This window comes from Microtus ochrogaster, chromosome X (assembly GCF_000317375.1).
Source record: "Microtus ochrogaster isolate Prairie Vole_2 chromosome X, MicOch1.0, whole genome shotgun sequence".
Classification (NCBI taxonomy): Eukaryota; Metazoa; Chordata; class Mammalia; order Rodentia; family Cricetidae; genus Microtus; species Microtus ochrogaster.
This window is the reverse complement of record NC_022026.1, coordinates 57,806,280-57,820,912: the sequence shown is the minus strand read 5'-3', so window position 1 is coordinate 57,820,912 and position 14,633 is coordinate 57,806,280. Positions and strand designations below refer to the sequence as shown.

General features: G+C 42.9%; 1 protein-coding gene across 6 annotated transcripts in view; it reads right to left on the bottom strand.

Annotated features, from left to right (window-relative positions):
• Positions 1–14,633, bottom strand: part of Kdm5c (lysine demethylase 5C) — a 41,797-nt gene that overhangs the window by 23,845 nt on the left and 3,319 nt on the right. For 4 of the 6 annotated variants that reach the window (XM_026784770.1, XM_026784772.1, XM_005358893.2 and 1 more), the window contains exons 2-8: positions 13,568–13,645; positions 11,292–11,414; positions 10,878–11,048; positions 8,870–9,004; positions 3,743–3,866; positions 3,481–3,662; positions 1,828–1,986 (exon numbers count right to left, since the gene is read on the bottom strand). In XM_026784770.1, coding sequence (XP_026640571.1) covers positions 1,828–1,986; positions 3,481–3,662; positions 3,743–3,866; positions 8,870–9,004; positions 10,878–11,048; positions 11,292–11,414; positions 13,568–13,645 — 972 coding nt within the window. The remainder of the gene's footprint in view (positions 1–1,827; positions 1,987–3,480; positions 3,663–3,742; positions 3,867–8,869; positions 9,005–10,877; positions 11,049–11,291; positions 11,415–13,567; positions 13,646–14,633) is intronic. The other 2 variants (XM_005358894.3, XM_026784771.1) reach the window with 1 other exon arrangement.

Sequence of the window (14,633 nt, the reverse complement as noted above, 5' to 3'; positions counted from 1 at the left end):
GGAAGGAAGGAAGGAAGGACGGAAGGAAGGAAGGACGGACGGAGGATCTAGTTCTGTGGGAGATTACTTTCCTAGTGTGCATAAAACCTAATTTTGATCCCCAGTAACACAACCACTATTCCCCCCACCCAAAAAAAGAAAATAAAACACAGAAACTCAGTGTCAGTCTCCTAGCCTGTCAACAGTCCTCCCTCATCACTACAGTTCATGATCTTCTCCTAGGACTTTACTATCTAAAGTAAACCATGAGCTCTAACTTCAATATGCTCTTCTGTTGCTGTATTATCTCACCAATAAAAATGTGACTTGATGCAGATTGCTCAGGAAAACTTTTCCTTAATGCCTAGGCTGGAACCAGTACAGTATCCTAGTCCTTTTTCATCCTTTGTATGTATGCATGTGCACACCTGTCTTATCAAGAATAAGGCAGGACCACCAATGTATGACCTCCAGAAACCCAGAGGGAAATATAGATGAGCATGGAGAATGTGGATGAAGGTAGGAAAGACATGAAATGAATCTGTCAGACATCCTGAGTACTTAACCCTCACTGCTGCTCTGTCTCTTCCTTACTACGCTACACCCACCAGCCCTAGGCACTATCTCTCCTGAATATCTGTTCCTGCAAAATCCTGTTTCCCTATCTGAAACACCAATGAACCTCTTCTACAGCCAAATCTAAATACCCTAACAGAAGGAAAGCAAGTAATCATTATACTTATTTGATGAAAACTTTGTATCTTTAATTCATTTACTACAGAAAGGGTATGAGGTATAAAAGTCTTTATAAAGTATAGAACAAGACTTTTTAAGTGTCTTAAAGGTAATTATATATATGATGGAGAAAAGAAAATATTTGAAAATCAAAAGGACATTGATTTTATTTTATTTTCTAGCCAGGACTGATAGTGCAAGCCCACAATTCCAGTTAACTTGGGAGGCTGAAGGAGGACTACAAGTTTAAGGCCTGCCTGGGCCACAAAGTGAGTTCAAAACATAAATTAAATAATAGGACACAGGCTGGAGATAGAGCTCAGTGGTAGAAAGTACTTCCTTAGCACGATCAAAGCCCTAGCTTTGAGCTAAATGGTCTATCTATAGATAGTTAATTCTGTCATTTAATGCTCATTCTTGAGATCTTCCGTAATCACTACTCTTAATTTTCCTTGATCTGGGCATGGTAGGTAGCTCATACCCATAATCCCAGGTTCTGGAATACTAAGGAAGGAGAATTGATCTGAGTTTGAGGCCAGTCTGTACTATAGAGTGAGATACTATATCAACAAAATGACAAACCAAACAAGCAAACAAAAAGCCACCTTTCCTATCTGGTCAACTACTACAACTCAGAGTTTCTTTTTACTTTTCTTTAAAGATTTATTTATTATGTATAGTGTTCTGCCTGCATGTGTGCCTAGACGCCAGAAGAGGGCAGCGGATCTCATTCTAGATGTTTGTGAGCTGCCATGTGGTTGCTGGGAATTGAACTCAGGACCTCTGGAAGAGCAGGCAGTGCTCTTAACCTCTGAGCCATCTTTCCAGCCCCAACTCAGGGTTTCTAATATGTTTTAACATCTGCTTAAATGTTGAGACACATAGTTCATCATCACATACAGTCCATCTAATCATAACACCCCATAGGTAGTCTGGTAACTCCCACAGGACAAGAGTATAAATTACATTTTCTCTTCCTCTTTCTCACAAAGCTCCACAAAGCCTCGTCTCACTCTAAAGTCCAAAAACATAATACTATAGCTAAGGTAGGAGCCTCCCCTTAGATTACACACAGGAAAATAAGGTATCTCACATGGACTGGAGAGGACTTACCGCCATGACACATTTTGGACACCTCCAGACACCTTTCGGGATCTCAGGCAAAGGAGGCAGCAGGCAAAAGATGTGGTAATTGTCATCACAACCATCACACAGCAAAAGTTTGTCATCTTCATCTCCTCGGGAACACATTCGGCACACATATGACTCAATCTGCCAGAGAGAAGCAACGAGTTATATCAATATAGGCCCTTCCCAGCCTTCAAACACAGGCCCCTCCAGGCAATATACTATTCCAGAGAGTTCTCCATTGGAAGTCAGAGGTGTTTGATGGCTTGGTTGTTCACAGCCCTATACAAGGTCTGGAGTTCAGCTGCATGCATGCACTATTTCCTCCAAACAAGAAGAGATGAGAGCCGGGTGGTGGTGGCACACGCCTTTAATCTCAGCACTCGGGAGGCAGAGGCAGGCGGATCTCTGTGAGTTCGAGACCAGCCTGCTGGTCTACAAGGAACCAAAAAGTTACGGAGAAACCCTTCTCGAAAAATGAAAAAAAAAAAAAAAAAAAAAAAAAAAGACAGATGAGAAAGCAGTCTTTTTCTTTTTTTCTTTTCTTTTTGTTTTTTCCAGACAGGGTTTCTCTGTGTAGCCTTGGCTATCTTACAACTAGTTCTATAGACTAGGCTGGCCTTGAATTCAGAGATCTGCGTGCCTCTGCCTCCTACAATTAAAGGTTCACATCACCACTGCCCCGCGAGAGCAGTCTTATTAGTCTTCAATCTTCTCATTTTATTCATTCAATAAGCATTGCACTCTATGGCACAGAGATGTGGAAGAGCTGGTAACTGCCTTCAAAGGGCACATAGTACTAGAATGTTCATAAAAACTGAAAACTGTCATAGTAGCCAGTAAGAAATACTATGGGAACCTAGAGAAGGAAATAGCACTCATATTACTTAGAGGTGAGGGAGGACTTCCAGGGAGTACTTCATTCTGAAGGGGACAGTTTTTTTTTTTACATTTATATTATGTATACAGTGTTCCGTCTGCATGTATGCCTATTCCCCAGAAGAGAGCACCAGATCTCATTATAGATGGCTGTGAGAATTGAACTCAGAACCCCTGCCAGTGCTCTTAACCTCTGAATCCTCTCTCCAGCCCCCCTGAAGGGGACATTTGAAGCTAACTGAAACTTGAAAGGAAACCAGTGTTTGGCAACTGAAGCAGAGCACAAAGAGAAATTCCTTGAGGCAGAAGGAACCATATGTGCAAGGAATGCAGGATTACAAAAGAAATAAAGGCTCATCTCCTTAATAATAAAAAAAAATGAATATACCTACAAGTAGTTCAGAACAGCTATAGCAGAGAAGTGAGGTAGGCAGCGCAGGGCAATGAGGTTAGAGGTCAACAGGGACTGGATCATGCATGACAATGACGATAATGAAGATTTTAGCCTTTATCCTGAAGCACTGGACAGTAAGAGTCATCTCTGGACCCTTCTAGCACTTTGTGGACAGTAGCTGTGTACTCTTGTTCTTTGTTCCAATTTAGCTGGCCTTGTTTTCCCCACTTAAGTAAGCTACCTGCAGACAGGGCTCTCTAGACCCACTTTTCTACTTAATGCAACCTAGTCCAGTGCCATGCTGGAGAAATGCTCACTGAAGGGATGAGAAGCAGAGCTCTAGGAAGTCAGGGCTGGGTCCTTACAAACTGGGCATTGCTGTGGTTCCTTCGCAGCCTCATGGTCATCTTGGTACAGGGCTCGGGACTATGACTCAGTTCCTCCTTGCCTTCTAGGAAGGTCTTGGGTGAGGCTGATTCCATCTTCACATCCCCACCTAATTCTTCCTTTACCACCACAGTGGGGGGACACTCAAGTCCTTCCTTATCTATAGAGAGAAAAGTGGTTCCAAATTTAATTCTGAGACATTAACAGTCCTGAAATCATCCCCAGTATCTTAGGCCTTACCTTTTTTCCGAAGAGTCTTATCCTTGGCCATAAGACCTAGCCCCATCATCTTGGGACCTGCTCCATATATCTGTAGCTTCTTTAGTTCTGGATTTTTCTCAATGTCTTCCTCTGTGGGTTCCGGCTACAAAGAAAGCAGGAAACAAAATGAATCAACAATACTATCTGGGGGCTGGAGAGATGGCTCAGTGGTTAAGAGCATTGCCTGCTCTTCCAAAGGTCCTGAGTTCAATTCCCGGCAACCATATGGTGGCTCACAACCATCTGTAATGAGGTCTGGTGCCCTCTTCTGGCCTGCAGACAGACTATTGTATACATAATAAATTAATTAATTAATTAATTAATTAATAAAAAAAATAATACTATCTGGAACAGGCTGCCACACACTAAAAGTTCAGACTATATCTATAGTCTATATATCTGTATCTACACACACACACACACACAGAGTTTGTGCCAAGAACTTATGCACAGATGGGCCACAGCAAGAATTCAGAGTTACTGTTTGAAGACTAGGGATAAGTCCTAAATTTGTTTGTTTTGTTTTTGTTTTTGTTTTTGTTTTTTTTTTTGGTTTTTCAAGACAGGGTTTCTCTGTGCAACAGTCCTGGCTGTCCTGGAACTCACTATGTAGACCAGGCTGGCCTCGAACTCACAGAAATCCATCTGCCTCTACCTCCTAAGTGCTGGGATTAAAAGCGTACGTCACTGTCTGGCTCTAAGTCTTAATTTTAAAGGGCCAACAAGATGACTCAGAAGGTTAAGGCGCTTACTTGCCATCAAGCCTGAAACTCTGGGACCCAGGTGGTACAAGGGAAAAACCAACTCCAGTAAATTGCCCTTTAGTATATGTTTGCCAAAGCAGGAATATACAGATATGTACATGCACAAACATACACACACCCCAAATCTAATAATAATAATGAAAAAATTTAGGGATTTATGAGGTCCCATCTCTAGCTGAGAAGCTATTAGTAGTTGACAGTTGCCAAGGAAAGGAGAGAGGCAACTGGTAGGTTCTTCATGCCCTGGTGGATGACCACGCACCCTTGTGCAAATGAGCAACACAAATTTTACAGAATTCAAGCCAGGCAGTAGTGGTGCACGCCTTTACTCCCAGCACTCGGGAGGCAGAGGCAGGCAGATCTCTGTGAGTTTGAGGCCAGCCTGGTCTACAAGAGCTAGTTCCAGGACAGGCTCCAAAGCTTCAGAAACCCTGTCTCGAAAAACCAAAAGAAAAAAATTTAAAGAACTCAAAAAATCAAAAAACCTCAATTAATTAATTAAAAAGTGTAAAAGGAAGATATGAAGTTGGGAGACATGATAAGTATCCTAGAAGAAGTGGGGGGTTGAAAGGTATATATGATCAAGATATACTGTATATATATATATAAAATTTTCAAATATAAAAATTTCAGGAGCTAGAGACCCATGCAGGCAGCTCATAATCACCTGTAACTCCAGCTCCAAAGAATCAGACTCTTCCTTCTGGCCTCTGTGGGCAATTATACTCACATGTTCATATGTCTCCACAAAAACACATGTGGATACACATAATTAAAAAAACAAATCTAGGGTTTGGAGAGATGACTCAGTGAAAAGCACTGGCTGCTCCTCCAGAGAACTCAGGATCAATCCTCAGCATCCAAATAGCAGCTAACAATCCATCTACAACCCCAGTTCCAAGGAATCTAACACTCTCTCCTGGAATCCACAGGCACACACATGGTACATAAACACATATGCAACTAAACACCCATACACATAAAACTCTAAAAAGAAAAAAAGTCCAGGTCTTCAGCTTTAAATTGCTGGGGCTGGGCCCCAAGGAGGGTTTACTGAGGGGGTCTGTAGGTTTGTGACATATAATAAATAATGTCTAGGCGTGTTTGATGCGCTTTAAAAAAAAAATTAAAAGAAAACTGAAAAGGAATTAAAGGCAGACTCTCAGTGTTGCCAACCATAAAATAAAAATATTAATTTCTATCTCATAACTTGAAGATAACATATTTGAAGAAGCAGAGTGGTACTCGAACCACTTTTCTCAAATAGTTATTCTAAGAAGCTATTCATCCCTTATCAAGGAAGCCTCTCTTTACAGCAAATGAAAACCATCACAGAAAACCACAACTGGACATAATGAAGAAAGGTCAATGGACTGTGGGGAGCCCAGCCCCAGTGGATAAATCTACATCATAGTTCTTGCATCTACAGCTCAGGGAATATTGTGAAGGAGGGATGGAAAGATTCTAAGAGCCAGAACAATAGGAAATCTGCTGTGAAAGTCTCTCCTAAAAATGGCTGCATAAGCCAGGTGTGGTAGTGCACGCCTTTAATCCCAGCACTTGGGAGGCAGAGGCAGGCGGATCTCTGTGAGTTCGAGACCAGCCGGGTCTACAGAGCTAGTTCCAGGACAGGCTCCAAAGCCACAGAGAAACCCTGTCTCGAAAAAAAAAAAAAAAAAAAAAAAAAAACCAAAACAAACAAACAAAGCAAAAAAGACTGCTTAAGACCAGAATGGTAATATCAATGAACATGTTAACATGGGGGAGGGAGGCGAATTCCATGGTGTTCCATTCCTAGACAAAGAACTATATTAAGCCCAAATCAGTGGGTCCCCATGAAAGCCAACAAAGGAGACCGAGTCCCATATGTAAAAGCAAAGAGCCTTTATTTTAACCAAGTTTGCAAACTCGGTCTCTCCCCATGTCCAACATATTGGAATATCTGGAGAGCCCCGAGCTCAATTAGAATTGGGATTTTATAATAGTGAAGGTGGGGGTGAGGGGTCTCTGAGGTTCAGGACCCCTGACTGACATTTGTCTAGGGGTGTCCTGGTAAAGTACTGGCAGGTGTTTCTATTTACAATCCTTGGAATGCCAGGAATTTCCTTTGAATAGTCTGCTCTTGGGTGGGGATCAGGTAATCTCAGCCTGGCAGGCATTGTCTCAGGGTAAACTATTGAGACTCTAGACCCCATTTAAATTCATCCATGGCCAGAGTCCCAGGTGATAATGGTTAGAGGAAGTAAAGAACTTCCTTTCTCCCCAGACTTAGATTATCATGGCTGGCCCACACAAACTACAGGCAAATGCTGATTGCGAGGAGAATTAGCTTCTCCCAGGGATGAGCCCCTTTATCTGACTTTCCAATGCAAAGTGACCAGCTTTGAGATCATATATTTATATGTATATTTACTGCATATATGCATGAACATACACAAAAAATATAATCAAAGAAAAAGAGGTTATCAACTTGAGAGGGGTCATAGTTTGAAGGAAGATACCTGGGAGAAGATGAAGGAAGGAAAGGGAAAAATTGTGTAAATAAGTCAATTTCAATTAAAAACATTTAAAAAACTTTCAAAAAAAATAAAAAGTAGCATTATTGCTATATGTAGGAGGTACATGCAGCCTTTAACCCAGCACTTGGGAGGTAGAGACAGGTAGATCTCTGAGAGTCTGAGGCCATCCAGGTCTACACAGCAAGTTTTAGACTGGTCAAAGGTACAAAGTAAGACCCTGTCTCAAAAAAAAAAAAAAAAAAAAATTGACATTAATATGGCCTGCTAAATTAATATTTCTTGGGGCCTGGAGAGATGGCTCAGTGGTTAAGAGCATTGCCTGCTTTTCCAAAGGTCCTGAGTTCAATTCCCAGCAACCACATGGTGGCTCACAACCATCTGTAAAGAGGTCTGGCGCCCTCTTCTGGCCTTCAGGCATACAGACAGAATACTGTATACATAATAAATAAATAAATATTAATATTTCTCAGTGAGAGACGGGCGGTGGTGGTGCACGCCTTTAATCCCAGCACTTGGGAGGCAGAAGCAGGAGGATCTCTGTGAGTTCGAGACCAGCCTGGTCTACAAGAGTTAGTTCCAGGACAGGCTCCAAAGCTACAGGAAAACCCTGTCTGGGGGGGGAGGGGAACCCCAACTGAAAGACCTGGATAAATCCAGACCCCCCCCCAGCAGGAAGAAAATAGCCGAAAATATAAGCAGGAAGAGAAGAATCAGAAATCCAGGATTAGCCAGTTCAGTGACTGTGTTTCAGGAACTAGCTGAAGATAAAGTTAGATTGTAATCTTGAGAAACAGGGAGTCCCGTGTCCGTGTGTCCCCGTTCCCCCCACTTGTGATTATCATTAGGTATTTTTGGGATACCGTGTTTCAGAAACTAGCTGATTATGACCTTGAGTGATCTTCAGAGGCAGGGAGTTGCTCCCTTGTGATTTTCTGTGACACCCTCCCTGCCCCTTTCGGATTACTGGGCTGTGGTTTCTTCCTATAAAAACCCCTTCTCCAAGCTGGGCGGTGGTGGCGCACGCCTTTAATCCCAGCACTCGGGAGGCAGAGGCAGGCGGATCTCTGTGAGTTCGAGCCCGGCCTGGTCTAGAAGAGCTAGTTCCAGGACAGGCTCCAAAACCACAGAGAAACCCTGTCTTGAAAAAAACAAACAAACAAACAAAAAAAAAACCCTTCTCCAGGTCACTCGGAGTGAAACTCTTCCCCTGTGTGGGTTATGAGTCTCGGCCCCAGTGCACTGGTTCCTGTCTCATCGAATAAAGCCTCATGTGATTGTAGCAAGGACAGTCTCTCGACTGGGGGGGTCGTGTTATCCTGAGACTTGAGTGAGTGTCTCCCCAGCACTGGGGGTCTTTCACAACCAAACAAAAAATTCCTCAATGAACACATTATGTATATACTGTTCTCTGTTGTCCCCTTCATGCCACCCCCCCCAAAAGTATGGTACGTAATCTTCTCCGCCTGAAGGCAGGGTATAGAAATAAGAAGACTTCGAAGAAAGGAAGAAACCAGGCACAAAGAGCAGACATATAAAAACGTACAGTACAGGCCATGTAGTAGTAATGCACCTTTAATCCCAGCACCTGGGAGGGAGACAGGTGGAGGAACTCTGTCAGTTCAAGGCCAGCCTGGTCTACAGAGTGAATTTCAGGACAGGTTCCAAAGCTACAGAGAAACCCTGTCTCAAAAAAAAAACAAAAAGTACAGTACAAACAGATCTCCAAATGTTTAAGAGCACAAAAGAGTGCATAGCTTCAGTCAGCAAGCAGCATTCTTCCTACTCCAAAGCCCCTGTTAAGTGGCAATAAGAAAAGTACTCACATCAGGCTGTAGTCTCTTTGCCCGTCGTCCATAACTGTTGAACTTGGAAGGCTGTACAGACTGTCGAAGAGGGATGCTATGGGGTTTATATTCCTTGTCTTTTTCCTCATTATCAAATGGACGTGTGTTACACTGCTAGGGATAAGTTAAGAGTTAGGTCCAGAGCATGGAGTTTCAGTCCCCTAAGCAAGATTGTCCTTTCACCTCCACCCAATGGCCAAAGTTGTAGCCTAGACCCCTGACCAAACTAATAGCCCCAGTTCAACTGGTCTTTGTCACTGACACCTTACATACTTTCAGAATTCCTTTTCCTTTTCTTTTTTAACATTCCCTTGTATGTGTAGCATCCAAGCCACAGTTAGTATGTGAAGGTCAGAGAGTCAGTTCTCTTTCTACCTTGTGCATTCCAGGTCAAACTCAGGTCACTAGGCTTGGAAGGAAGCACCTTAACCCAATGAGTCATCTTCCTGCCACTGACAAGGCTCTCCCCACCCCACCCCCGCAGTTGTACTCAACTCAGGGGTTCAGCAGATAACTATAGGGCTCGACAATAGACAACATAAAAACTATAAAAAGGTAAAAAAAAAAAAAAAGTACCACTAGGAAAGAGTAAGGTCTAGTTTCCCAGTCTCCAGTACATGGAACCAGTCCTATTAAGAGTATTAGTATGGGGACTGGAGAGAAGACTCAGAGGTTGCTCTCCCAAAGGTCCGGAGTTCAACTCCTAGCAACCACATGGTGGCGCACAGCCATCTATAATATCTGGTGCCCTCTTCTGGCATGAAGACAGAACAACAGTATACACAACCGTATACAAAAATAAATCTTAAAAAAAAAAGCTAAGATATATGTTATATATAAAATATAAGTTATATGGTGGTAAACATTTGTAATCCTAGCACTTGAGTGGCTGAGAAAAAGAGGATCAAGAGTTCAAGGCCAAGGGACAAGCAAGATGTATCAGTGGATACCTGCTGTCAAGACTGAGAATAATCTCAGTTCAATCCCATGGACCCACACAGTGGAAGAAGAGAATGAAATCCTGAAAATCATCCTCTGACCTCCATGTGCATGTATGTACATACCATAATTTTAAATGTAATTTATAAAGTTCAAGGTAAGGATGTGGAGACACAACTCAATTGGTAAATTATATATAACATGGATATAGCCAGAGTTTGATCCCCAGTATTGCTTAAACTTAGTATGGTAGTGCATGCCTGTAATTTCAGTGACCTGAAAGGTGGAAGCAGGAGGATTAAGAATTCAAACTGATCCTTGCCTACAAAGTTTAAGACCAGTTTGCCGGGCAGTGGTGGCGCACGCCTGTAATCCCAGCACTAGGGAGGCAGAGGCAGGCAGATCTTGTGAGTTCGAGACCAGCCCGGTCTACAAGAGCTAGTTCCAGGACAGGCTCCAAAACCACAGAGAAACCCTGTCTCAAAAAACCAAAAAAACAAACAAAGTTTGAGACCAGCTTGGGCTATAAGAGGACCCTGCTTCAAAAGAAAATAAAAAAGAATCTAAGGGTTTGGAGAGATGGCTCAGTGGTTCACTGGCTGTTCTTCCAGAAGACCTGGGTTCAATTCCCATCACCCACATGGCAATTCATAACTGTCTGTAACTCCAGTTCCAGGGGATCCAACACCTTCACACAGATATATATGCAGGCAAAACACCAATGCACATAAAATAAAAATAAATAATTTAAAAAAAAAAAGAAGAAGAAGATTCTAAGACAGCAAGGGCACGGCAGTTGAAATCTAGTTGGGGGACTGAAGTAGGAGGACTTATTAGTTACCTCTGGACTTCCCAGCAGAGGAGTTTTAAGTGTAGTCTGAGCTACATGGTAAGTGGGCTAGCTGCGTGGTGACTACTAGGCCAGCCTGCCACATATAAAGACCCTGTGTCAAATATAAACAAATAAACAAAAAAAAAAAAAGAAGTGTACCAATATGTGCCTGAGGATAAAGACTTTTTTTACTCCACCATAGCCTGGCATCCTTACCACAAGGTTGGCTCCAGACTGATACATTTCATAGGGATAAACAATGCGTTCATAGTGAGAGCGTAGCAGGGAACCGATGTTTTTGCCAGGTGGGTAGTTGAGGCGCTGGGCCACACGAGCCCACCGACGATCCTTACAGATAGTTTCATAACCACCTTCTTCCACCACAATCTGCAAGGAAGAGCAAAAAGGGCCATGATGGATGTGAACATCCAGCAGCAGGTCTACAGAAAGATAAGAAAGACAACTGCAGCCTCTCGCTTCTCCCAATCTCAAACTGCTGTAAGAGGTGGGAAAATATTCTGTTGTGCTACCAGTCCACCCCTTCCATACAGCCCAGAGACCCAACATCCAAACCAGAAGGGGTCCTAGCATAGCAAGGGTTTATTGAGATAGAGAAAAACCTGTTCTTACTTTGCTGAGGCTATAGAGGTCCAAGATGCGCCGTTCTACATTGGGAATCTTTAAGGATGAGCCCTGGATCTCCCAGAATTTGGCAATCTGGTCCAAATAGTTCAGTTTCACTCTTGTCTGGGCCTAAAGAAGAAATGGCTCAAAAACACCGGCCACCTCCTACCACCACCCATCCATTACCACCAACACTCCATCCCACCCCCCACACTCTGCAGTGTCCCATTTTCTGGCTCAAACTTAGGGGAGAAAGGGAACAGAGTAGACTTCGAGTGAAATGAGCTCTGGGCTCAAGACAGTGCTTGGCCCCACTTTTTTCTCATTTTCTAAAAGGTCGTAATAGTCTTTGTCTCATTCTCTTGACAAGGTTGTTTGTGTATTATTATGTCTTATACAGATGAAGAAATAGGGCCAGAAAAGAGTTAAGTCACACAACAAGAACTAAGATACATAAATAATCAAGTAACTCTAAGCTTAGCCTTCTCTCCACTGATTTGCTGATTGAGCAAATGCGTAGCACTCACTGCACCACATATATTTTTATTAGAAAATAAGTGCCAGGTTTGGTAGCTCACACTTGTAATCCAGCACTTGAAAGGCAGAGGCAGGAAGATGAGGAGTTAAACTCCAGACTCCATTACATAGCAGATTTGAGGCCTGCCTGGGTTACTTGAGACACTGTTTTGAAAACAAAAATGGGAAAAGGAAAATAATACACTTACCCCAGAGATATGGACTTAATTAAGAAGAACGGTTAAGACCCTCTAGAAACTTCAGAAATGCCCAGCAGTGGTGGCGCACACCTTTAATCCCAGCACTCGGGAGGCAGAGGCAGGCAGATCTCTGAGAGTTCGAGGCCAGCCTGGTCTACAAGAGCTAGTTCTGGGACAGGCCCCAAAGCTACAAAGAAACCCTGTCTCAAAAAACAAAAACAAATCACTTGAGACAGAGGCCCTTTTCTAGTCAGTCCTCTGAGTCCTAGGTAGAGAAGAACTAAGGTGTACCCAAGGTAAGAAATGAACTAAAGTTCCTTGGCAGTGAAAATCCTAATGGGATTAAGAACACCATCCATACGAACCCACCCCTTACCTTTATAAACTTGGCCTCACCTCTGCTCCTTCCCTTATTAACTAGCAGGAAAACTCTAGAAGACCTACGCTTGTTCAGTGCTAGGTAATACCTGTCCACAGCTATACCAGCCAAAAACCTGGTCAGATTTTATTTTTCTAAGGAACTCACACTACTCACAAGAGATTAACTCTGGTTCTGACTTGAACAGTATCTAGACTGAGTTTAGGGCAGTAATTCTCAATGGAGAACAATTTTATGCTCCATGTATATCCACATACAACTACCCCATGACCAAAACAGATAGATAGATAGACAGACAGACAGATCAATCGATCGATCTGATCCAAATTGTTAATAGTGCCAATGCTGAAGAATTATGGTCTTAAAAAAAAGCAAATTTGGGGGTAGCAGTATTCAGCTGGGCCCAATACTCCACTAGAATACTGAAAAAGGCTCAAAGACACATATTACTGGAGGAGGAGTGGGAAGGGAACATGCATCTAACTTGTATCTTCTATGGAAAACTCCAGGACCGTGCGTGCCTAAAACCAGCTTTAGGACACCCACTCTCACCATCCCAGGGCATTCTCAAGCTCCATTGAAAAATACCACCTGTCCTAGGGGCCCAGACGTCCTGTACAGAACAAAAGGGAGGGAAAAGGCTACCTGCCTGACCCCTGTCCATGTCTCTAACCATTCCAGCCTCTACACAGACCAGTTCTTGTGCTGTTTTTGCTCTTCGACACAACCATCCACTCTTCTAAGTATCAAAAAAGGAAGGTAGGAAACACAAAGCCATGGATAAATTAGATATATGAGGCCACACTGAGCTGATCAAGGAGGTTTCAGCCAGCCACACAGCTACCTTTTGTTGACCCAGGTAGGTAGGACAGGTATTGACAGGGAAAATTCATAAGTAGAAAAGTTTTATGGGAAAGGAACATCTCCAGCCTTTGGTCTCACACGCTTTTAATCCCAGTATGGGGGGGGTGGGGGGGGTGGCCAAGAAGCAGGCAAATTTCTGTGAGTTCAAGGCCAGTTTGGTGTACATAGAAGTTCTAGGACACCCAGAGCTACAAAGAGAAATTGTCTCAAAAAGCCAAATTTTTTAAAAAAAAAAAAAAAAGTGAATTGTCTTTGCCCTTACATCTGGGAACTCCAAAGCCTCTTTTATGTCCTGGGTACACTTAAACCCTTCCAAATCTCACCTCCAGTTCATTCAACCTCTGGATTCGGGGCGTAAATCTGAAGTTGTCCACTTCCACAGCAAAGGGTGGTTGCCAATCCTAGAATAGAAAGAGAAAAGGAATTTGGGTTATCCCACTTTAATGTATGACCAGAGGGAACCTAAACCCGCTCAGTGCTCCATTAATATTTCTTGACACCTCAGATCCATTAACCTGGCAAACATATAAATGGATCCACTTCCAACTCTCCCCAAGACTTATAACAGGGCATAAGGACCCCTCAAGCCCACATGCAAGGCCTCATGTACACACCCTTATAAACTTCTTCTAAGTCTTTCCCAACAGTAAAGTGTTAGGATTTTGAGAATTATAAAAAGCTCAAAACAGTTAACCACAAACCTTCTATACACCCGCATCACCACCCTTCCCTAGGCAGGACATATAACCCAGAGTTCTGGCAACCACACAGGACCTGAAGTCAAAAGACCTGGGTTCACATTGTAGCTCTACTAGTTACTAGCTATGAAATCTTATTACCTTTCCTTCTCAGTTTGTTTTCTTATCTGTAAGGTGGGCATATGAATTCTGGCCCTGACTTACTAACAAGACATTTGATCTCTAAGTCTGACCCCATCAGTGAATACCCATACAGGGTAGCTCAGCTCTGGTTCTGGCAGGGACTAATAGTTTAGGCTGTCAATGTCTGTTCTCTCAGAGTCATAGAAGACACTGCAGGAAAGACAAAGGAACATGCATCTGCATCTCTTACTCACTCACCAGGCTTGAAAGGCTGCCTGTGGGTTCTCTCTCATATACTTGCAAGGTATAAGAGACTGGGAAGGAAGTCTGGAAGTGGGAAGCCCAATAGTTGTGGCAAAGAATGCAAGGATTTACAGAAGGGAAACCAAGAAAAATTAATGAAAGCAGGGAAAGCTTTACCATGCCAAGTTGAAGCTTTTTCTGTTCTACCCAAAGGACAGCTAAAGACTCCCCTTCCCAACAGACTCATCAATACTTCCCCAGACAGTCCTCTCTTTCCTGGAGCTCTGTTGTGTAGGAAGTGGTTTAAAAAAAAAAAAAAAAAAAA